We start from the raw sequence: 26,040 nt of genomic DNA on the forward strand, positions 1-26,040 counted from the left end.
TTAACTCGTCGGAATTTATGCCGATTAAAATTCGTACCGCAACCGAACCTTCCCCTGCTTTCTAATCAGGCCGATGCGCGTCGAGACGAGAAGATAATTAACACCGCCTCCGAAATGTATATGGACAGCCGTGGAATGTCTTTCCAGATCTATGACGTTATTTAGTTTTATCGAACGATGTTTATCGGTTAATTTGTGTTGAAGCGAGCGACATCAGTTCCGATGAAATTAGTAGAAGTTCGTTAGCGAAGTTCGTTGAAGTTAACAAAGAGCGTACAAGGCGTTCGGCACGAATTTCCTTAATTAAGGACATTACTATTAATAATTATTTATTTATTTATTTGATAATTATTATAATTATTATAATAATTAAAGTATTATAATATATTATTATAATATATTAAAGCATTATAATATAATTATAATATAATATATTAATATATATAATTATATATATATATAATAAAATATAATATATTATAATATATATATACTTTAGTATTATAATATAATTAAAGTATTATAATTAAAGTTCATTCCAATGATGCTCGACAGTAGCTCGTGGATTTTTCTGTAGCAAAAATGTTATCAATATTATCAATATCAATATTATATAATAATATTATATATATATATATTAATATTATTATTATATAATGTTGATATTATATATATATATCAATATATATCAATATTATCAGTGTTATCAACAGTATACGTAACGGTGAAAATAATATACGCGACAGCGACGGGAAATAATTGCAAATAATACGACGGGAGATTCTCTCGACGAACTTAAAGAGACGACAGAGAACGTTCTCCGAGATAACAAATGTCTACTGTACACCGAACGCCATTGGCATTTCCCATAACTCCGAAATCTGGCCGTAATGGCAGTTCAGAGTTTCATGCGCGGTTCCCAGGGACTCGAATAAATCACAATTTGCGTTCGCTAAAATGGTGGATAGCGCGGAAATACGTATCCTAGACCGGCAAAGCGAGCCAATGTGTATTCAGATGCGACTGCGACACTTGCCTGTTACGGACTCGGGCGTTTGTTGTAACATTTACTTTTCCACTTACGAACATCCGCGATTTCCAAGTAATTTTCAATTACTGGAGAATTACATTTTTAGTTGAAACGATGTTACCACCGTCGGTTATCAATATACATCGCTTTTTTTTTCTTATTTGCTGTAACATGCGTATAAAGACGAAACAATATTGAGAAAATATTAATTATAATTAATTATTATATCAAATATTATGCTATTTAGTAATCAACGTTGCTATATTATTTTGGTACAGATCGTTGCCAGATTTATGCTAACCCTAAATTATGTCGACAGTTAACACGATTTTTGTAAAACAATCTCAATAAAACACGATATAGCTCGCGTAATTTTTATTACTTTTATTAAACAAAAGAAATCCTTATGTATTTGAAAAATATTCGTAAATGTATGTAATTTATAATGCAATGTAAAAATGTAAAAGTTTATAATGTAATGTAATATCCTTAATTTTTGAACCAGCTAAAAATACAATGAATTTCTTTATTGTAACTATTTGAGGCTATAAATTAGAAAAGACTATGAAAATTGAATGAATGAATTTTATATGCAACAAACAAATCCTCATTCAACCTATTGAAACAAAACTAAATTCTAAACTTATCAAACACAAACTCTAATTCAATTTTCTGCAGATCAAACAAAACTTAATCTAACAATTGAATAATTGCTCTTCGAAAAATGTCTAAAAATTGTTTAAGAAACGGCGTTCAAAATCAGAGTACATTAAAAGCTCGCTCGTCGCGCGAAACGCGTCCGAAAACGCGTCCGAAAATTGAAGTTTCGCGACGAAAGAGGTAACCAATCATTTTCAATTCTTCGTCATATCGATGTTCTATTGTTTCTCACCGCGATATTTGATTTCCAATGAAATCTCCGACGTCGACGTCGAAGGATGATCGACTTGGCGTGATCCGCCGAGTTAAACTTATCAAACACAAACTCTAATTCAATTTTCTGCAGATCAAACAAAACTTAATCAAACAATTGAATAATTGCTCTTCGAAAAATCTAAAAACTCGTCTAAGAACTGTTCGAGAAACGGCGTTCAAAATCAGAGTACAGTAAAAGCTCGCTCGTCGCGCGAAACGCGTCCGAAAACGCGTCCGAAAACGCGTTCGAAAATCGAAGTTTCGCGACGAAAGAGGTAACCAATCATTTTCAATTCCTCGTAATATCGATGTTCTATTGTTTCTCACCGCGATATTTGATTTCCAATGAAATCTCCGACGTCGACGTCGAAGGATGATCGACTTGGCGTGACCCGGCTCCACATTCCCCGGCCATTTACATCGCATTTTCGAAATCGATTGTCTTACATCGTGCGACGTATCGAGTGATATTTTACCAGACTTGGCGATGACACGCTCCTTTGGATTAGCATAGGCAAGGTGTAAGAATAGACATGCCATATCCAAGGTACTTTCGGTGTTCGACATTCCAGGTCGCTCGAACCCTATTCCTGGACTGCGGATTTTTTTTGTCGCGCTAAGCAAAAATTGCAAATAAAAATCGCCGAATACAATAATCAATAACTTTGACGACCTGTGCGAAACGTGTTCGACGTTGACGGTACACTTTTATGCCGCGAGTTTGAATCAGCATCGCAGTGTCATCAAAATTCGGGCTCGCGTCGGCCGAGCTCGCCTCTCTAATTGGTCACTGTTTTTCGTTAATAACTCGCAAACGAAGCCGCGGACTGCATTTTCGCGAAGGAAAAAGTTGCTTCGAACGACCTCGGGAACCTTCCATTTCTCGCTTGTACGAGATAATTTGCAATAATTTTAGGATATCCTGTATACACGTCGTCTAAAACTGAGAGATTAAATCTTTCGATTAAAAGAAAAAATATTCGTTTAATTTAAGAAAGAACAATTGGTCTTCCTCCTCGAATAATCCGACCAAATACAATATTTACAGGTCGCGTAGATTATTTTCCATCGACTCGGCTTCCAGGCGGAGTGATGGCATGAAAGGATTTAAGAACGTCACGCCGCATGAAACGAAAAACAAAGCGGCGTGCTTCCGGCGAAACGACGCTTTGAACGATCTTTATTCGACTGCCGCGCGATATCCGTCTTCCAAAATACGTTTTCTTAAAAAGAAAAAAAGAAAATGAAAAAAGAAGAGAAATATTTCCTTCGCCGTTCCCGCAAAAGAACTCGCCGCCGGATTCATGGACTTTTCTTCCAGTCAGCCGCCGCACTTGTTAAATGTGAATCGAAGTGGAACACGAAACGGAGACAGTAAGTTCGATATCGAAACACCGTTTCGCTTTTACATGCAAACCTCGAAGGAAATATCCTGGAACTTCTTGCGACGCCTTCGAGAACATCGTTGCGGAAACATTACTCTATCGCCGTGCTGTTGTTGAAATAGAAAAAAATTCTTCGAACGGAACGAATCATGCGAATTCAGCACAAGGAGAGTTGAATATATTAAACTTTCAAATTAAACGAACAAATTAATTTTATAGTTTAGCCCTGAACCTGCCGAGCCAGTCAAAATGAATAAATTTATAAAGAATAGAATTGAATTTTATAAATTGATATCAATATTTATAAAGATAAAATTGAATTTTATAAATTAATATTAGCTGATTTATTTGTATTATTTTATATTATTATTATACATATTGTTATATTATTTTATATTAATATTTAGCTGATTTCTTGGATTTAGCTGTTTTTTCGGATTGAGCTAATTTCTTGGATTTAGCTAATTTCTAGGATTTAGCTGATTTCTTGGATTTAGCTGTTTTTTCGGATTTAACTGATTTCTTGGATTTAGCAGGGCTTTATGTGGACGCGATATTATATGGTTAGTCGCGCTTATTGATATATTTGACACAGCTTTGTTTATTGTTAAAACATGCGAACTGTGAGATTAGATTCTATAACATTATTGTTGCTATTTTATAGTCGTGATGGAATTATCACGTAGAAAGAAAACACCCAAGATGTATCATCAGCTTCTCTTAATTTTTGAAATCTGTTCGTGGCAATAGTTTGTAACTTTATTATCGCTTTTATCAGTATTATACAATCACAATTTTATTATCGCGTACATTATACTTATATTGTTCGTTACCCAATGACAACAAATATGGATGCGTTTCGATGAGTTTAGAAAGTAGGGTTGGGCGCAGCCTCCGTTCGTTCCCCTCGCCCCGCAAAAACCCCGGAGGACTTCTCGTCGGCTCTCAATAATACTTGTTTTCTGTTTGGATCTCCCTATTTAACACGAGCAGGTCCCGTTGAAAGGATCAGTGGCGACAGCGAATCTACCCTTCGTGGTCGAGGGGTGAGAGCCCGGGCTCGGATCAGCAGGCGTATCAATCAATCACTTCCTCTTTTTATCTTTTATCGCGAACAAACAAGCCGTCGCCTCGAGTTGTCGTCTCGTCAGTTTCGTAGTTAATTCGTCGAGCGACAGGCTTGTTTTCCTCGTCGCGACAAGTGTCGTCAAGATTCGCCACTCGTTAGCTTCCACTCATTACGATGGAACCGTCGATGATCTACGGAGTTTTGAGAACTGTCGACAAATATGATCGTATTGTAAGCGATTTCTGATATTCTGTTGTTCTGTGCAACGATAGAAATGGCATGAGAAACATTGACAAAAAATTCGTAAATTCGTAAATTCTTCCTAGAATGCCAAATTTCTGTAGTACATGTTCCATAAATAAAGAGACGCGCTCGAATCATGTACAATAATTGTGTATAAAAATGATGTAATAATAATTATTATAATATAATACTAATAATGTATAAATAACGTAATAATAATTATTATGATATAATACTAATAATGTATAAATATAGTAATAATAATGTATAAATATTAATTTATAGCAAGTAAGCTGTGGCAATGATTTTTTTTTTTGGTTTCAACTAATTTATCTCGTCGAAACAATTATTATTTTTACATGTATAGAATATATTGAACAGAAGAAAGAATTGTAGGCATTTGTTATTAGATTGTAGATAAAAATAAGACGTTTATTAGAAATAGATGTGTATAAGTAGACTGTACTAAATATAAACTGTTAAAATGAAGATAATGTATACTTTGCGTAAGAATTGATGAAATGATGAAAATATATGTAATAAATATATATATATATATATATATATAATAAATATATTTGAATATATAGACTAAATATATATAATAATAAATATATTTATATATATAGAATAAATATATATATATATAATAATAAATATATATTTTAATATATAGAATAAACATATATAATAATATATAATATAATAATAATATAATAATAATAATAATAATAATAAATAATAATAATAAAAAATAATAAATATAATAATAATAATAATATAATTCAATTCAATTTCAATCGCACGTAAATGTTAATTAATGAAAAGGTCAGAACACGGTAAAAAGTCTTCAAAAACGTCCGGCGAATTTTCGAAGCTCCGTGTCATGAAATCGTCATAAAACCCAAAGGTTAAACGACGAGGTTTCATAGAAAATATTGGCAACTGCGGGAACACTTTTCGCAGCCATTCGCGCGTTATTCAGTCCTCGGTTACATTAGGCGGCCGTTCCGCGCGGGAAAACATTCGTCGCATTGAAAACGCGGCTCGGGCGATCCATTCGAACGGGAAAATCTGCTAAGGCGATCGTTCCCTTCAATTTGATCTTACTCGACATCGTTCTCGGGATTTTCCTGGTCCGACTCCGCGGGCTCGTACTTACCTTCAGCTGTTTGAATACCTCTTTAAGCGTCGTGTACCTCGGAAACCGGCCCCGAAAGTGGTCCTCTGCAATATCATTCTTGACGGTGGCTCAAGACCTCTGAAATCGGATCGATTAACACACGAAATTGTTAATATTCCTGACGATTCGGAGCGCCGCCGCCGCCGCGTCTCGAGTTCGCTCGAAAACGCCGAGCTCTCTCCGCGTTTGATATCTACTCGGAAATACACCGTTTGCTTTCCGTGACACTTTTTAAAATGTAATCTATACCGGTCGACATTAATTAGATATTACTTCTGTCGTTTCTCGTTAACGCACCGATTTTTTGTTCAATCGCTAAGAAATAACAGAATTTGTTTTATCTCAATTAGATTTTGATATCGTGTTACGGGTTTACAAGAATTTGTTTGCATCACAATCGTGGATGTAATTTGTTGAAAGAACGATTTGCACATGGAATATTTCATTTCTATAAATACGTTTTTTCCTTTCTCATGGATTGATCATAATGAGACATCATTAGGGTAGAAATATGATTTAAAAAATGATCTAAAATCGATTTTGCAACTAAAAATTTCGTAAAAATTCAGAGTTTTGCGCCTCGTTAGGTAGAAGATACATGAATTTTTTCATAATTCTCGGTCGAGCAGAACAGCAGTAAATTAGTGCATAATCTGTGAATCAGATTTCACCCTGCATTTCACCCTTGACTTGAACCTGCACCCTGACTCGAACATTGCCTGAGAATGTCTCCAATCAATGACCTATCGAAAAATCTGAGAAAAGGTCAATTTGTTTAGCAGGGCACGATGGACCATCTTATCTGCTGCACCCTTCGCGAAACGCAAGAAGACATTAGCAACAACAAAAAGACATCGTCAAACCCCAGCGATATTTCCATTTTATTTCCACTCGAAGGAAATTTTTTACTCAACCGAAGAAGCTTTACAAAACAAATAACCTACTAGAATCACAATTCGCAAAAGGATCCGCAATCCTATCGCAACGGTTAGCCCGCGGATTTCGACGCGAAATAAAGATAGTTAACCCCTTGGCATACTTCGACGAGCCCGGCTCGTCATGAAAATAGCAATAACTTCTCGAGTATAGTCGTTATTCTGTCTTTTAAAATTGGAATAAAATTCTAATCTCTTGTCGTAAATATTTAAGCAATCTAGTAAATTTAAGCACGCGATAAACATCAATTTCCTTCCCCTTCGAAGAAATGATTGCAATCGAACAATTTCTAATCGTAGTAACTAAGAAGAAAATCGTATGTCAAAGGGTTAAATCAAGAAATCTCATCGGGGCGAACAGAAATGAAACGCGAATCTTGATGTTCCGAAAAATCCAGTTTTCCTAAGCGCTCGCGACGCGGCGGGATAAACGAAAATAAGAGAAGCAGTGCAACGATCGCCAGAAATTCCGTTTCCCTTCGGCTGCATAATGCAGCGTCTCATTAGCGGACTGCGGACCTTGATGCAAATTCGCGTTTTCGAGGGGCCAATTCAACGGGATACGGAACGCAACGGTGTGCCCGCCAGGTCAATATAAATGTTTCTCGCCCGAACGTCGAGGCGCACGCCTATTCAAGCCCCGCGGGAAATTTTTCTTTCCCTTGGATTCGATTCCGCGACGCGGATGCATATCCGCAGTCTGCTCATCAGGGCTCATCTAAATTTCAAGGGCTTCGAGCCGGGGGTTTGCACCGTCGAACGTTGTCCCGTGTCGGGTGGAAAACCGGCTGAAAAGACGAGAATGTAGGTCATTATCCACTTATTTGCCGGGGAGGGGGCGGGGGTTGCGCTGGAGAGAAGAGAGAGAGTGAGAGAGGGGGGCAAGAGGGAGGGCGAGTGGGAGAGGGCGAGAGAGGGCGAGAGAAGGCGAGAGAGAGCGAGAGAGATCGAGGGACAGAGCGCAAGAGAAAAAGAGCGCGAGAGACAGAGCGCGAGAGAAAGAGAACGCGAGAGACAGAGCGAGAGAGAAAGAAAGCGCGAGAGAAAGAGAGCGCGAGAGACAGAGCGCGAGTGACAAAGCGCGAGAGACAGAGCGCGAGAGAAAGAGAACGCGAGAGACAGAGCGAGAGAGAAAGAGAGCGCGAGAGACAGAGCGCGAGAGAAAGAGAACGCGAGAGACAGAGCGAGAGAGAAAGAAAGTGCGAGAGAAAGAGAGCGCGAGAGACAGAGCGCGAGAGAGAAAGAGAGCGCGAGAGACAAAGCGCAAGAGAGACAAAGCGCAAGAGAGACAAAGAGCGCGAGAGACAAAGCGCAAGAGAGAAAAGGACCGCGAGAGAGAGCGAGCGCGAGCGCGCAACTTACAATAACCTCCGAAATTAACATTTAACGAAATCCCATCGTCCTAGTATCGATATATCGAATTCCATAAATTCTTCCAAAACCGGAAATCGAAGCTTCTATATTTTGCGTTCGTGCATGCGGCTCGCGCATCCGTGCCGCATGCGGTGTTCTCTAAATGACAAAAATATTTGTTTAACATTGCGTGGGCACGGCCCAGCTTCCAGCGACCTAATTCTGTCGACGGAAGTCGCCATGGTTGACAATCGATTGTACTTTGCGATTGTTAACAAATAAAGTTAACTCGCCTGCGCGAGTGTCTTTGACAGTTTGATTACCGGGCCTACGCGCGATTGACAATGAGTTTTTTTTCTCGAGCACCGCGCGTTGCTTGCGTCGAAAATACTCCAATTGATATTGTTCGCTTCGATCGCTTGAATCGATGCGCCGATTGGAATCTGAAATCCGTTAAATCTGAACTGTTCGTTGTATCGAAAGGATTTATTGTTTATTTGAAGAAATAGTATAGTTGTTGAAATGATAACGTTGAAACAATGATGTAGCGTTGTTGATTAATTTGATGGAATTCGACGCAATGGGACACCATTGGGCAAGCATTAAACACCGATTAGGAAATTAAATATCTCATATTTTGCATTTACAAGGAAATTGGTAGAACAAAAATTCGTGTCAGTTGTTTTCTACGACTGCGTCACTGTTATTGGCTGTTGAACATAAAAAAACAACATACTTCTCGTGTACCGTTGGCAGCTTTTCAGCTCGATTAGTTCCAAAACTTCCATTTCTTCCAAACTTTCGTATGTTATAGAGTAATTTCTCGCGGAAATGCCAAATTTCGGGTTGCTGTGAATTTCCCTGTGCTAGTCCTGCGCCTATGTAATTCATTGCTACGTCGATGCTAGGCACACGAATTCCCGGAAGACTGTTTGCCTTCGAATGGTGTCGTGTGGCCCCCGAATTGCCTGCAAATCGTGTCGCGTGGCCCCCGAATTGCCTGCAAATCGTGTCGCGTGGCCCCCGAATTGCCTGCAAATCGTGTCGCGTGGCCCCCGAATTGCCTGCAAATCGTGTCGCGTGGCCTCCGAATTGCCTTCGAGTTGTGGCAAGAAATTAGAAATAAAAATGTTAAGTCATCGTTTTTATTCCAGTATTACGAAATGTATTGCCAATAACCCCGTAGGCGGTTTCATATTTTAATAAATAAAACAAGAAGAACTGTTCCGACTAATCACATTTTGTTTTCGTTATCGGCGTCTATCATCGAATCGACGGCAAGCAACACGTTGTTAAAACTCTCCAAACAGTTCACAGTTCATAATTTACATTTATCGAGTTCCCATTTGATTCGAAACGAACCGTTGTTTCCAATTCGACGCGCTCGATCGACACGCAAACATAATCTCTCTAAATATCTTCTCGTCTCCAGTGTTCTCGCGTTATTCATTTTTCCATTATCCGTGCCGGAAATAAACTTTATGCGACGCGAAACGTCGCACAAATCGGCGGAGCGTTTCGCAAAAATATTTCACCTGCTGCAACACGGCCTGCTCCATCATCCCCCCTCTCCCCTCCCCCCCCCCACGTAGCAGGAAGCAATTCCTAATTCGGCGAAACTTTTAATTATACCGATCCCCGTATATCACGTGGATATTGGGCAGAGGAAGTAGGTCGTTTGCTCGATTCGGTTAGGGATTAGGTCCGTGTTCGCCCGGTCCGTTTCAGCTGAAAGTTTCAAGAGCAGCCTGTATCCGAGGCTGTCAGCGGGGACGATCCCATCGACACTGCTTAATTGCCTCGGATATAATTCCCTTTTGGAAATCACGCTCTTCCCGATATCCGCGCGGAATCTGCCGATCCGTGTACGTCGCCGGCGATCGTTATTATCGCGGACAATACGTATGTAACGGGCGGAAATTCAGCGGAAAATTCGAGCGAGCCGAGGCAGCCGATGGCGTTCGGGTCAGAAACAGCGGCGTCCTATCATCGAACGACAGGCCGCAATATTCTTCCATTTTCCTTATCTGTCCGAAAGAATGGCTTCTGAACGGTCGCGATTTTATTTATTTTCATTTACTTTTATTTATTTGTATTATATTCTTTGGATACCTTCGTCATTTCATCACGTTTAAGAATACGGTAAATTCTTTCTAATCGATGCTCAGATTGTGCAGAAAAATGGACAGAAGAATTGTAAAATCAGCTATATATTTAAAAATATATCTATATATGCAGGGTGTCCCAAAAATGTCTCGTAATACAGAAACGGGGGATTCCTGAGGTCATTCGAAGCAACTTTTTCCTCAGCGAAAATTCAATCCGCGGCTTCGTTTACGAGTTATTAACGAAAAACACTGACCAATGAAAGATCGCGTACGGCTAACGCCCCGCCCTCGCGATCACTGTCGCAGCGTCAGACGGCCAACGCGACGCGGCATTGGCCGCAAGGGCGGAGCACCGGCCGCTCTTGCTCTTCGATTGGTCCGTGTTTTTCGTTAATAACTCGTGAACGAAGCCGCGGATTGCATTCTTGCTAAGGAAAAAGTTACTTCGAATGACCTCAGGAATCTCTCATTTACGTATTGCGAGACATTTCTGGAACACTCTGTATATATAGATATATTTATATATCTATTTATTTATATATCTATTATATTTTATATTGTTATCTATATTATAATATATCCACTGAAATCGATAAAATCGATAACTATAAAATCGCTATCGATAACTATAAAATAACTATAAAATTCTTCCAATTAAAAAAGGTATTTCGCAAACAAGCAAATATATAATAATTTTTAGTTTAGATAATAATTTATATAATATTTATAATTTAATTTTTATAATATTTGATTTAATTTATATAATAAGTTTTAGCTTAAATGTTTATCCAGTTCCGCTGTAAAAGATTGTTTCTAACGAAAATCGATCAATTTTCAGCGAAACAATTGATCGAAACGATAAAAATAATTAGAAAGAAACCGTTTATTATTCTTGTGTTCTCTTTAAACAAAACTACCGACGACGTATACACGAGGCGCCGTGAGCCGCCGCGGATAACGCGGCACGAGGATTTCAAGTTGATATCAGCCGGATTTCCGGCGGCGACGCGCGCGGCACCGCGGGGGCGAAAGTTCGAACAAAAGCAACGGGCGGGATTTTAAGTCGTATGTAGTTTTATTCATTAAAAGTACATACCAGTTTGTTCGGAGAAACATCGGAAACATCGGTAACAGAACAGAGTAAAGTCGTCTGAACGGGTCTAACACGTACCTTGGAACAAATATCAAAAACAGTAGAAAAGTGTCTACGTGTCCGGTTCGGTCTCTTGAACGCAAATAAATTATCACGGTTTAACAAACTGCCGGTTTGAAGGTATTTCACTTACGCAGCTAACAAGCCGTCTAGCTTCTGTGGTTCGTTAACTAAAAGTACATTCGACTTCGTGGGTCTCAGGGTTCGTTCGGGGCGAACCCTTTCTTCCGCCGCTTTCCATTGCGGAGATATTCTCTCTCTCTCTTTCTCTGTGCTTCTCGACTTCTCGCAAACGATTCCATCCACTTTGGATGAACGTCCGTCACGCGTCCTCTTACAGGCTGGCTGTACGCCGACGGCAACACCTACCACCACCCGGCGAAAAATTGGCAGGAATCTACTTTCGATCGGACACGAGCCGTCCGACGTGCACGCGGTGACCAACCTCTGACATTTCAACGAACTTCCGTTACTTGCCACTTCCGTTACATCGATCAATTTCTCGAACCTGATGCCGGACACGCTTCCCGGATCACTTATTTACACCATCGCGCACTCAGGCTGCCGATCGTCGAGCTTCGAGCGTTCGAACACGCGCTCCGAGCAGCGGCAATTTCTCCGTAATTCGCGCTCGGATTGCGCGCAAAAATGGACAATTTCGGAAGGTGAGATGCGTTCTTAGAATTCTTGACAATCGGTAACTATAAAAACGAACTGCGAGGCTCGAACAATCGCATCTTCTTTCTCAAAATCGTCGATTTTTGTGTGCGATCCGAGCGCGAATTAGGGAGAAATCGCTGTATCCCGCGTTACTTAAGTCTCTGACACCGTAATTCGAGCTCTCCGATGAAAATCTACGCGGCGCCTTAATAGATTCTCGTCCTCAAAGGGTTAGTTTAACTGCGAGACTCGAACAATCGCGTCTTCTCTTCCCAAATCGTCTATTTTTGCGTATAATCCGAGCGCGAATTAGGGAGAAATCGCTGTATCCCGCGTTACTTAAGTCTCTGACACCGTAATTCGAGCTCTCCGATGAAAATCTACGCGGCGCCTTAACAGATTCTCGTCCTAAAAGGATTAGGCTCGATCCGTTTACCGTTTCAAACAACAGAAACCCTGTCTCGCGACGAAAGCCTAACATCCGCGACGCGTTCGTCGATCATGCATCGGCGGTAGGCGTCGAAATACAAAAAGAGCCCGGGCCAATTCGGCGCGGCTCTGTGCAGGAACTTATGAAAGTTGTATACAAGGAGCCGAGAACGGAAGTCCGTGAAAGGAGCAGGCGCAGTCGACGCGTGAATAATACAAATGACGGTGCCCGGATTGCATTCGTTCGATGGGTCGGGTCGCTCACGTTGTCCCGAACAAAAGGACAGAGGATCCCTTGACCCATCCGACCGGTGCAGTCGAGAGAATCAACCGCGCAAGGCGGCGCATGCGCAGCGAGCACCGCACAGCGGCGCGGAGCGTTTATCAGGCGAGCATTGCAATTCTGAACTAGGATCGAAACAGAGGCGCGCCGCTCCGCGCCGATGTGCGGCGCTCCCCGCGCATGCGTCGCCTCGCGTAGCCTATTTTCCTGGCTGCGCTGTCTCCGACTGAGCAAAAAGAACGGAATTTCTGAATTCTCGCCGATGGAGAGGACTCACCGACATCGTTTTCTTTGGGACAGCTACGACAGTAATTATGCCGCTCGCGATTTCTGTGTCTCTCTCTCTTTCTCTTTCTCTCCCTCTCTTTCTGTGTGTGTATATATATATGTGTATATTACACCTGTAAGCAACACGGAATACGCACGCTACACCAGGTAACATCAGTTACAAAAACGACGGTCACACGTCCACAGGCACACGCATACGCACAGGTGCACGCAGGCAGACGCATACAGGATAGCCGACTCTCGCCGTTCGTTCGCCGCCAATGTATGTACAGTCCTCGATCATTATTGCTATGGTACATTTATACAGTCTAGACGCGTACAATAGGCCGTACGAATGAAAGTAAAGCGTTCGCGGTTTTCTCTAGAAAAAGTCGAGTCCCTAAACGGCGCGGAGAGAAGCCGCGCTCGGGCTGGAAACGCGCGGCGGCCCGACAAAATGGCTGGCCGAGGGCTTCGTCGCCGTCGTCTCTCTCTCTCTCTCTCTCTCTCTCTCTCGATCGACACCTGCTCCAACCGGTTTCCTCCTCGGTTCGCGTCGCATTCATCTCCGTTTTCGACCGCGGATTTCGACGCGTTGGTCTCTCTCTCTTTTTCGGATCGGATCGGAATCGTCGACGGGCGGGGAAAAGGACCGGCGGAGGTCGCGACGGGACAAGGGGATTTTATGGCACAAACTTTGCGAAACTCGAGCGACGAGACCTTGCTGGAAATCGTCGAGATCGTCCTCTCGATCCTCTTTAATCCGTTTATCCACGATTTCATCCACGAAACGTTGCGTCTAAACCGAAACGAAATTTCATCGTTCCGTTTGCCAAGATTTTTCGGAATGGGAGCAAACGACGACGCGCGAGAGCAGGAAAATTGCTCTCGTTCCGCGATAGACTCTTGTATAAACGGGTTCTACGGGTTCGCGCGATAGCAAATCGTGCGTTCGAATGACATTTTTCTCTCGCAACGCGAACGATATTACTGTTTTCTGCGTGGACGAGAGACTTTCGTTCCGTGCAAGTTGAACGGACGAGATGATTCAACGAATTCGCTTTGCGCGATCGATTAAACGAACCCGGAGAAACGGGTTTCGCGGCATCCGCGTACAATGTTGTCTGTGTTACTCGTAATTATGCTACACGAAAAAGCGATGGAATTCGTGTCGAAGAAACGCGCGTTATGCGAGAGCCTATCGCATCGGGCAAATTATTTCAGAAATGTTAATCGACGTATTCCTAGCTATTTCTGGCGAAGCTGAAGAATGATGCGCGAGTTCCGCTGCTTGCTTCACCATGAAAATATAGAATTGCCGGCGAAGAAAGCAGCGGAACTCGATACATGTTCTCAATGGTTAAACTTTCAATAAATACGCGCGCCGACATTTTAGAGCGCGGATCTTCGCGCGAAATGAGAGTTTTCTGTGCGGTATCGGTTGCATCGATGCACGCGAAGATAGAAGCTGACTAGAAATTTCTTGTTCTTCTTTTTCCTTTAGTAATTCTCGTAAGTTCTGAATAAGTGTCATTTTCGTGAACGCAGCATCGTCGTAAATGCATCAAATCTGCGGTCCTACTTATTTACTGGCCACAATCGCGCATTGAAATGTATTCTCTCTGTTCGAGTCGAGTTCGGAATTAGTCGTTCGAGTCTCGTGCAGCGCGCCGTTTAGATTTCGCGGCGAGATGTCCCGGCACATTCGAACGCTGCGGACAATTGCCGGCGCGCTCGCCGACTGTCGAAAAGTGAAGTCTCCTTAATCGACGCTCGGATTGTAGAAATGGACGATCCGGGAAGATTATTCGAGCACGATTGTTCGAGTCTTGCGGCTCGTTTTAATAGCTACCGATTTTATAGTCACCGACGACCATAAAAACGAGCCGCAAGGCTCGATTGATCGCATCTCCTCTTCCCAAATCGTCCATTTCTGTGCACAAACCGAGTGCGCATCCGCTTCTTTAACCCTTTCGATACTACGGGCCACTATAGTGGCCTTCCGTAAGATGCCACCGAGGTACTACGGGCCACTATAGTGGCCCTTCATAAGATGCCACCGAGGTACTACGGGCCACTATAGTGGCCTTCCGTAAGATGCCACCGAGGTACTACGGGCCACTATAGTGGCCCTTCATAAGATGCCACCGAGGTACTACGGGCCACTATAGTGGCCTTCCGTAAGATGCCACCGAGGTACTACGGGCCACTATAGTGGCCTTCCGTAAGATGCCACCGAGGTACTACGGGCCACTATAGTGGCCCTTCATAAGATGCCACCGAGGTACTACGGGCCACTATAGTGGCCTTCCGTAAGATGCCACCGAGGTACTACGGGCCACTATAGTGGCCCTCCATAAGATGCCACCGAGGTACTACGGGCCACTATAGTGGCCTTCCGTAAGATGCCACCGAGGTACTACGGGCCACTATAGTGGCCCTTCATAAGATGCCACCGAGGTACTACAGGTCACTATAGTGGCCTTCCGTAAGATGCCACCGAGGTACTACGGGCCACTATAGTGGCCCTTCATAAGATGCCACCGAGGTACTACGGGCCACTATAGTGGCCTTCCGTAAGATGCCACCGAGGTACTACGGGCCACTATAGTGGCCCTTCATAAGATGCCACCGAGGTACTACGGGTCACTATAGTGGCCCTTCATAAGATGCCACCGAGGTACTACGGGTCACTATAGTGGCCCTCCATAAGTTCGATCGTTTGTAGCGAATAAAGTCAGTGCTTACTGCAGCAAGATAATTCACCTTATTTTTCCCTCAACAACGGATAAATAGATATGCCTTATTTTTTTCAATTTTGTTTAACTTTATCTTCTATACTACTATGTCTTGTAGCGTGCAGTGATGTCGCAGCGCGCCGTTCGGCTTAAGTACCGCGACGGAAAATCCGCCCGTAGCGAAAGGGTTAAATGTAAACAATACAACCAACACATCTTGTACTTCACATTGTTATCTTCTGAATAGTTTTTATCGAACGAAACTTGAAATATTTATAAACTAACAGTACGCGACTTGAGACAAGCGCAATCGCGCTGTTCAGGACTTTTCGAGCGTGGTTTTTTCAATGACCCCCGCGGACTCGAACGGTTAAAAACGAACTTATTATTCACCTGGACGTTTCCAACGGGAATCGTATGCGTTAAACGTGCGAGCCGTCGAACAGCGTGGAATCTGTGGTCGGCGAATTGTCCCGCGGAAGAATTTCTGCGATTTTGTAAACCGGTGGCTCCGGCAACGATTGCGCGTCGACGCACGGTTCTATTTTTCAGTCCGCAGCCCGGCGCTCTTCTCTCGTCAACAATCTCATTGTTTAATAAGAATATTGCGTTACAGATAATACAGCTTTGTTGTCCTCTAATTTACACCTAATTAGCACTGGTTGCCTTTATCCTACGATTATGGTTGACAACGTATTTACAAGGTCAACGCGTTCGGAAATTCTGGTCGCTGATTTGCCGCCATCTTGCTAATTCGCTGCGCGATTCTCACACATTTTTGCACCGCACTTTCGTCCTATCCGGCGGGGTTTCGATCGTTCCGAACAAATATCGAGCTTCCCAGTTGAAATTCGATCGCACAGGCCGTTCATTCATTCATTTAATGCTCGTTGAAGCTGTCCTGGCAATGTTTCCTTGACATTCTCGCACGTAGAAATGAACGGAGAAGCATGTAAAATTATCCGATTGTATTTACATTCGCTAGATACACGTGTGCAGGTAACAATTTATCTGTTTCTTTTACAATTTATCTGTTCGCGCGGTCGCGCGTCCCAGCATCCTCGAATTTTGCGCGAACGATCGATGCGTTCGATCTGTCGAGGTTAATTAGAGGTGTGCGGGTACCCGAGCCTCGTGCCGGGTTTGTCATTGGTCGGGTCGGGTCGGTCCGGGACCCGAAACTTTCGGGTATTCGAAGTCACGACGGCGCGCGAAATTCCAAAATGGGATCATGGAGGCATATTTAGGTATTTCATTAGCTTTTCTCGATCGTGGATCATCTGCCTCAAGTACTTTTTTTATATACTTTTTCTATTATGCTTTCTATAACGAATTTCTTGATTTATAAACACTCACCGATTTTAGGATTTCAGGTACCCGAAGATTCCTGGGGCGTTCGATTTCAAATTCGTGCCCGAACTTTTCAGGTACCAAAAAGCTTCGGGTCCCGGCCCGAACCCGAAGAAAATATCCGGCCCGAATCGGGAGAAAATACCGGCCCGAACCTGAAGAAAATACCCGGCCCGAATCGGGAGAAAATACCGGCCCGAACCCGAAGAAAATATCCGACCCGAATCGGGAGAAAATACCGGCCCGAACCCGAAGAAAATACTCGGCCCGAATTGGGAGAAAATACCGGCCCGAACCCGAAGAAAATACTCGGCCCGAATAGGGAGAAAATACCGGCCCGAGCCTGAAGAAAATAGCCGGCCCGAACCTCAAGAAAATACCCGACTCGAACCCGAAGAAAATAGCCGACCCGAACCCGAAGAAAATACATACCCGGCCCGAACTCGAAGAAAATACCCGACTCGAACCCGAAGAAAATAGCCGACCCGAACCCGAAGAAAATACATACCCGGCCCGAACTCGAAGAAAATACATACTCTGCCCGAACCCGTAGAAAATGCATACCCGGCCCGACTTTAGCCCGAAATCTCGGGTACCCGCGCGCCTCTAGTTATTACGAAAGAATCGGACGACAGACATTTTCACCGTCTCCGTTACACGCTTTCCGACACCAAGCTGAAAGATTTTACAATTTCGTTGAAATTCGTCATCGAATTCGCGAGAACGTCCGCGGTGTTTTCCATCGGAATACACGGGCCGAGGAAGCAAGCTAAATCGTTAGGAAACGTAAAAACGTCCGTTTCGTCCGACAAAGTAAACGTACACCGAGAAAGCGACGATTCTCAGGTGAACAGAACGTTTCGCCGAGACAGTTCTGTTCCAGTCAAAGAGTGTCGAGTGCACCGGGTGTTCAATTAGCCCGCGACGAGGCAGTAATTGAAACCAGAAACGCGACTGGCAGGCAAACAGCGGCCAAAGTCTCGTCTCAACTTCCTCCTCGGCGAAGTTCGCCGCTCGCTGAGGAGGTGTACGCGTTTCCGGCACGTGATACACCGTCGAAATTTGCAATTTCGCGCGTGCCAACGAAAGACAAAGAGATGCGTAATAGTCTGTGTCGTTTTCTCCCCCCGTTTCCGGTTGCCCGACGGCCGCCGCCGCCGTCGTCGTTCGTCACACCGAGCCCCGAAAAAATATCATCGTTTATTCATCGTCGCGAACCCGTTCGCGAGCCGCCGGTCGTGCGTGGAATCCTGCGAATCCTCCGTGAAACGGCCCCACCGGGCCCAAATTGCACGCGACTAAAATCGGCCGCTTCCGGCTTTCGCTCAGCTGTCGCATTCTCGACCGCGTATCGTCGCGTTTGGAAATTCGTCTTCGTTCTGTCGATGCAATTTTTCTCGCGCTTCGTCGCCAACGATTTCATTCCTCCGCGAATTTGATAACAGGAAATGTCATTTCTGGTGCGGAAAATAAGGGAGAGTCGAATTGTCCAGTCCTTTTTATAAATAATATCGTCCGAGATATAGAATTTTTTTGTTTGCAAACAGTGCTTGTAGTTTGTTTGAAATCGATGCGAATCATGTTTCTTCGTATCTCTCTTATTTCAGAGTTTTCAACAGGATTTTAACCCTTCGCTTATATCACCTTTTCCTCGATAAAGTGATGCTGTCATGAGAACAATTCGCACTCGACACGCTTGGAAGCCAGATATCGAGTTCTAACAAAGGAAACCACGTTCTACGATGTTCAAATTGTGTTCTCAAATTTTTGGGACTCGACGGTATCGTTAGTTTCTCAGCGACAATTCTTTGAAAACTGGAAGCGTGACTAGTGAAGGGTTAGAACAATGGTCGAGGGATCGATTAGAATCGAGGAATTTCTAACGACTGTAATTACGCGGTGAACGACGAGGGAAGGGTTTAACAGGGAGAATTTCACAGGTGAATGGGACCGAACGAAGACGGAAACGGGTCGAGGAGGATTATGAGTGCGCTCGAACGAAACAGTGATCGCGGGTTAATCAAAGCGAAAGCCGAGATTTTCCAGAAACGCTAACGATTCGGAATTCCAGCGCGTCGCCCGACCGGAAGCTGGCCGATCAAAGAGATCGACCGTAACGAGGGGACTGATTGCAATCCACGGGCAGGAAGTTCCTAGGAAGGGCTTAATTCGAGTCCAGAAATGCATAAAATCAGTCTCAAATGCCGTTGCACTCGTTAGACACCGAACGGTTGGCAAAACTTGCAGGGCACAACACGGCCTTCGGCGTCCTGCGGATTAATTAACGTGTCTCTAATAAATCAGCCGGCCGAAACGACCGATCGAGCATAATCGATTTTATCGCGCGAGGACAGCGCGAACCGTGCGCCCCGCGATGCAACGGGCTGGCATGTTCGTTCTGTGCGATTTATGCGACTGATCGACGTACGGTCCCCGGCGAAATCGAAATTCGATCACGCCGGAATACGGTTAATTCTCCCTAATTGACACGCCCGGCTTGGAAGCAAGAATAGACAATTTGGGAGGAGGAGATTATGCGATTGCACGAGGCGATGCGATTCTTACTCGTTTTTATAGTTATAAAAATAATAATTATAGTTAAAATAATAATTATAGTTAAAATAATAATAATAATAGTTATTATTTTGTAACTATATAGTTGTCGATAATTATAAAAACGAGGTGCGAGGCTCGATTAATCTAATCTTAATTAATCGTATCTCCTCTTCCAATTTGGGAAGAGCAGATTATGCGATTCTTTTCTCGTTTTTATTGTTATATAAAATAATAATAATAGTTATCATTTTGTAACTATATAGTTGTCGATAATTATAAAAACGAGGTGCGAGGCTCGATTAATCTAATCTTAATTAATCGTATCTCCTCTTCCAATTCGGAAAGAGGAGATTATGCGATTATACGAGGCGATGCGATTCTTACTCGTTTTTATAGTTATAAAAATAATAATTATAGTTAAAATAGTAATAATAATAGTTATCATTTTGTAACTATATAGTTGTCGACAATTATAAAAACGAGGTGCGAGGCTCGATTAATCTAATCTTAATTAATCGTATCTCCTCTTCCAATTTGGGAAGAGGAGATTATGCGATTATACGAGGCGATGCGATTCTTTTCTCGTTTTTATTGTTATTTAAAGTAATAATAATAGTTATCATTTTTTGTAACTATATAGTTGTCGATAATTATAAAAACGAGGTATGTGGGATTAATTAAGATTAAATGAAGATTAATCTAATCTTAATCAATCGTATCTCCTCCTCCAAAATTGCCCATTCGCGGAAATACTTTTCCCGGCTTTCTTTGAACTGAGACCTTGGATGGTTAAAAATTGGCGAACAGTTGGCTTCGTGGGTAAGTTTGGAAAATAGACAAATTTTCTATGCATTTTTATGCGACAATTTCATATTTTTACGACGCTACGAAAATAATAGATAGAAATAATAAATATTCATGGACGAAAGAAATGTTCGTCGTCGCGTTGATTTTTACAAAAAAAAACGATCGACGGCGAATTAGAATTTTGCATAAACGTCTTGGAACATATTTGTGTCGTTCTCAAAAATTCGAATCGCTTAGGCGAACGACGTTGAAATTCACTCGCGAATGTTTGCGAGCACCGAGCAGATTTTCATACAGACACGATTATCTCCCTACGATACTATTGTGGCGTCGCATCCCTCTACCTGAGCGCGGCCGCTAGCAATAAAACAAGTACCGTTCCTAATCCTCAAAATTCCCTAAAAATCACGTCGGGGTCACCAATTTTAGCACTAAAGGGAAGGTTAGCGAATCGGAGAGCGATTCAATAAACTGCACTACGAACAATAGTATGAACAATATATAATAATATATAATAATAATAGTATGAACAATAGTAACCTTAAACACGCTCTCCGATTCGCTAACCTTCCCTTCAGTGCTAAACTATATACGTGTACACACAAGCGGGTACACAAATCTGGTGACTTTATATTGGACGTTAAAAATCTTTCAAAAATCTAGCTCGCTAAATGCATGGAACAGAATTGGTGCCGCGATCGCAGAAGGTATAAAGATAGCGACGGTTGTGCAATTTCCCAGAAATACGTAAAACGCGTTTCTCGTTTGAAAATGTACAAATTAAAAAGTGTGCTCGCATGTGTTTCTTTCTTTTTTTCTTGGTTTCTTTTATAATACGAAATTCGAGCGTAAATTACAAATTCGTAACATATCGCAAGCTATCTAAACGGACACTTTAATGCATTTCCAAAAATATTGCGGTACATTTTATTAAAATATAGGTAAAGAGATCAAAAAATATGTTTGACTCCGGAATAAACCGATCTGTACGATTCATATTTCCTTATTAATTAGTGTAACAAATAGCAGCGATTCGTCTTCTTTTTTTTGCCCCCAAACGTTTCTTTTTCAACCTCGATTCACGTGTAATTTGCCAATTAACCTAATTTATGGCTCTGCAGAAATTTGACCTGTACTTAATCAGTAACTTGATACCTCGTTAGTTACTTAAAGCTGACTTCAAGAATACCGAACATTGATATTTAAATAAATTAATCGAAATCAATTTATTTACATCGTTTTTGCTTTTTTACATTCGATTCTTTGGAAATGTTCATAAAACGAGACATACTCAGAGAATTAAACGACTCTTGGACAATGGTGAAACAGTAGTACCTAATTCCCAGTTTGTTCAATTAGGTTTCATTAATTATTTATCGTATTCGTTTCTGTGCATAATATTATCATTATGCAAAGGATAATCTACGACGATGACAAAGAAAAAACACATATTAAATAGAAACATAACAAAACAGTTTCATTAAATTCTCCTGATCGTTCTACCGTTTATTGTTTCATTTAGATTATAAAAAATGCTCGGGTCTTGCACTTCCGAATTAATCCTTTTGCAGATTAAACTATCCTTTTTGCAATGCAAATTAATCCTTTTATAGATCAACAGGGGTCGTCCTTTATCCAATCTTTTCTTCGAATATTTTATATACATAGTACAAAACAATTGATCTTCCGTAATCTTCTCTAGTTATTTACAAAAGCATTGTTCAATCTGTAAGTTCAACATGAATTTTATTACAAATAATTACAAACAGCCGAATTTAATTTGAAGCAGAGCGAATTCGATTTGCAAGAAAGATGAACGAAATCTGCGAAAGAATGAATTTTATTTGCAGAGAGATGACTACAGAAATTTAATTAGTTAATTTTGAGCCGCGAAACCTGTACCAAGAGTAATCGGACTAATCGCCAAGATGGAAAAAGATACGACGGGTTATCGATGCCATAAGCCGTCGTGCGCGTTCGTTGAATCGGAAACGTATGCTGCGTGTACATGTGATCGACGGTTAGCGACGCGTATTAGAAACGGAACTTCGCGAATCCAGTGATAACGCTAATAGAGGAACAGCCAACTTGCCCCATGAAAGCCGAGAAACCGCGGCAACGTATCCACATAAGAGCGACATTCGAGTTCCAAGTCGACGTTACAGAATAATAGAATCGAGTTCGAGCGGAGACGAAGCGTGCTCGAACTAAGAATCCGATTTCTGAAGCCGGGAATATTATTAGCGGGGACCGAAAATGGAGGGCAGCTCGAAACCAACTGTCCTCGTTAAAGTCGAAATTCCCTCGATCCGCGTTCTACCCCGCGTCGACAACCAATAATTTCGGTTCCGTTTGAACTCGCGCGGATCGAACCCGGACGAATCCTCCGCAAAAGAGAAGGAAGAAAAAAAGAAGGGAGAAAAGCGCCACGCCGGCGTACAACAAACTTTTAGGTCCGGCGGGCGCAAAAAAAAACCGGGCCGGCGATTAAAATTTTGCTATCTTCTCGGAGCCAGCCGCTTAATTAAGCACCAAATCAAATCGCCCCTATGGCGAGAAGCCAATTAAGGAAACCAACGAGCCGATTATTAATTCCGCGCGGCCGCGGAGGTTACAGTTCGGAGGCCGTAACTCTCTTAATTCCGTGTGCGCGGCTAATTTCCCCGCGAAAAGTTGCTTCGACGGGGGGGGGGGGGGGGGAAAGGGTGCCCCGGCGAAAAAGCGAGAAAGGATCCGCGCCGCGCTCGAAAGGAATTTCGCCGGAGCGCGCTTAATTGGAAGTCTGCGCCCGACCTTTGACGAGCCCACTCGATCCTGCTCGACTAGAAACAATCCGCGTCGAACGCGATTAATTGGCTGACCGACGCGACGACATTTACGCACAGGAGGAACGTCACGGTTCGCGCGCGAGCGCGCGCGCGGTCTTTCTTTTCCATTAATTCTTTCGTATTCTTCGCCTCGACGATATGCAGTAGTCATTTCTCTTTAACTCGCGCTCGGATTGCGCGCAAGAAAGGACATTTTTGGGAAGAGGAGATACGTGGTTACAGTTTTTATAGTTATATCAAAAATATATAGATCGGTGTCCCAAAATTATGGTGTTTCCGGTCAGTGAGAGGTTCCTGAGATCATTCGAAGCAACTTTTTCCTCAGCGAAAATGCAATCCGAGGCTTCGTTTACGAGTTATCAACGAAAAACCCTGTCCAATGAGTGATCGCGTACGGCTGACGCTCCGCCCCGGGACCACCGCCGCTGCATCGATCGACGCGACGTCAGCCACAAGGGCGGAGCGCCGACCGCACTCGTCCTCCGATTGGTCCGCGTTTTTCGTTGATAACTCCTAAACGAAGCCGCGCATTGGATTTTCGCCGAGGAAAAAGTTACTCCAAATAACCTGAAGAATCTCTTATTTCCCGAAAAAACCATAATTTCGGGATACATACAATATACGTACATTTGACATAACTATAAAAACCGATCGTATCTCTTCTTCCCAAATCGCCCATTTCTGTGCGCAGTCCGAGCACAAATTAGAGGAAGATCACTGCATCCGCGATGCCATAAGCTTCGTTTACCGGGCAGCGGAACGCGAGTTCACTCGTTCGGTGTTCGGAGCTTCAGCAGGTAACTCGAGCTACCTGGACACCCGGCTCTTTCCAATCGTCCGCCTCGCGCCTTCCTATTGCTTCTGTTTGAACGATTCGTCGAACATCGTTCAAGGACGAATCCTCGAGGACCTGATCTATGCACGGGAACCGTTTCAGTTTCCCGTCGCAAGTGTCTACGAAGAAGCTCGCTAAAAGGGGGACCTTTAAGTAACTAACGCCGGTCGCGGAGCCCTCCGGCCACTTAGGATCCCCGGCCGACGCCGCCGCGTCTCTGCCACGTTTTCGTCGTCGTCGCGCGGCCCCCGCGGACAATCGCGGTGCCCGACGAGAATGGGAGCGATTCTAAACTTACAGTTAAGGTAATTGCTCCTCGACGATTGCCGCCTAGCGTCTCTCCTAGATTCTCAGCTACACTATACATTATACACCGAGCTAACAGCGATTAAACGAAGACTCTAGCGACTCCAGCCGGAGTTCCTGTTTCTCTCGTCTCGGCCCGATTCTCACGAACGCTTCGTCGATCGATTCGCGTTTTCTTCTTTTTGGCTACGTGTTCGTTTGTGTGCGGTGACGGTGCAATAGTCGATCGCCGGAGGAGACAGACCTTTCGGGTCCATTCTCGTCGGGGCCCGTCGCGTCGTCGACGCGGCGCTCGACGATAGACGGAAGGGGCATCGTGTAAAAATGTTGTTGCGCGGAAAAGCGGCGAGATCGGTGGCCCGACGGGATCTGGGCGACCTCGAGCAGCTGGAGAGCCGCTGGCTTTTTTCAGCGGAGCCGACGGAAATGTAACAGCGGGCCCGGAGCCGTGTCCCGGCACCGAACGAACGGGTGGACAATCGTTCGGTCAAACGAGCCGATACCAAATCCTCCCGCGGATCTCGAGCAACGTATCGTTTTTCGTGGCGACTGTTCACGGGGGTTCCTCTCGCTAGACGAACTGCGACGGCGTCTTCCAACAGCTCGCGCAGCAGGGCAGCGCGCTCTTCAGGGTGTCCTTGAACGCCTCGCGGAAGTCACGGTTGAAGTACGCGTAGATCAGGGGGTTCAGGGCGCTGTTGAAGTAACCTATCCAGAAGAGGACGGACACCACTGTGTCTGGACAGTAGCAGGATTCGCCGCAGAGGGACGTCGTCAGGTACCTGGAAAAGACAATGCAGAACGTCACGGACCAAGGATCTTTCATCATCGCGTCGTAAACGGCGAGTCGCCCGGCGGAGTTTCACTTGAAATAACTTTTTTTGTTTTCAACGATACGTTGTTGGAAAGTGTAACGTTCGTTTGATCGTAATTGACGGAAGTCCGTCGGATAGGCTTTTTTAACCCTTTGCACTCGAGCGGCGAGTCTGAGGCACCACTGAAATTATTGTATCACGTTCTAAGATCATTTTTATATCATCGAAGCTTAAATTTTTTTAATTATTAATCCTTTGTTAACTCGAGTGGTGACTCTGAGGCACCACTAAAATTTGTTACACCACGTTTTAAGATAATCTTTATATCATTTTTATCACTTTTGTATCATCGAAGTTTAGGTTATAAATATTATTAGAAGCATAACTGTTCTATAAATCGGGAGAATCAATTTCGTGCGCATAAAATGCACTTTGTCATATAAGATGGAATTATTGTAAGTCAGAAGAATTATTTTAGATTTACTGTTTAAACGGCTTCGAGTGCAAAGGGTTAATCTCTGACGCGCGGAGTTCTGTCGCGAAATTGTTGACTTTCTTCGGAAGAGAAATTTATTTCGGAGATTTCTACCATATTTGCATCTTCGTTGGAACAAGATATCAGGAAATTTATAGTTAGTTGATGTAGAATTCGATTAAAAAGTTAATAGAACGATGGCTCAGCGTCGCATTGATACATCGACGACGTCAACGTCGCATTGGCTTCAGTCACAGTTTTTTCGTCACAGATTTTTAGTCGTATATTTTAGTCATAGTTTGATTTTCGATTAACTA

At 43.2% G+C, this 26,040-nt stretch overlaps 1 protein-coding gene across 5 annotated transcripts in view; it reads right to left on the minus strand.

Moving 5' to 3' along the window:
• Window positions 1-11,277: 11,277 nt before the first annotated feature.
• The window catches only part of LOC117224200 (octopamine receptor beta-1R), a 244,764-nt gene continuing 230,001 nt past the window's right edge, over window positions 11,278-26,040 (minus strand). For all 5 annotated transcript variants that reach the window (XM_076525998.1, XM_076525997.1, XM_033476962.2 and 2 more), the window contains one exon: window positions 11,278-25,215. In XM_076525998.1, the coding sequence (XP_076382113.1) occupies window positions 25,005-25,215 (211 nt within the window). In that variant the 3' untranslated portion in view covers window positions 11,278-25,004. The remainder of the gene's footprint in view (window positions 25,216-26,040) is intronic.

This window comes from Megalopta genalis, chromosome 13 (assembly GCF_051020955.1).
Source record: "Megalopta genalis isolate 19385.01 chromosome 13, iyMegGena1_principal, whole genome shotgun sequence".
In the NCBI taxonomy this organism is placed as follows: Eukaryota; Metazoa; Arthropoda; class Insecta; order Hymenoptera; family Halictidae; genus Megalopta; species Megalopta genalis.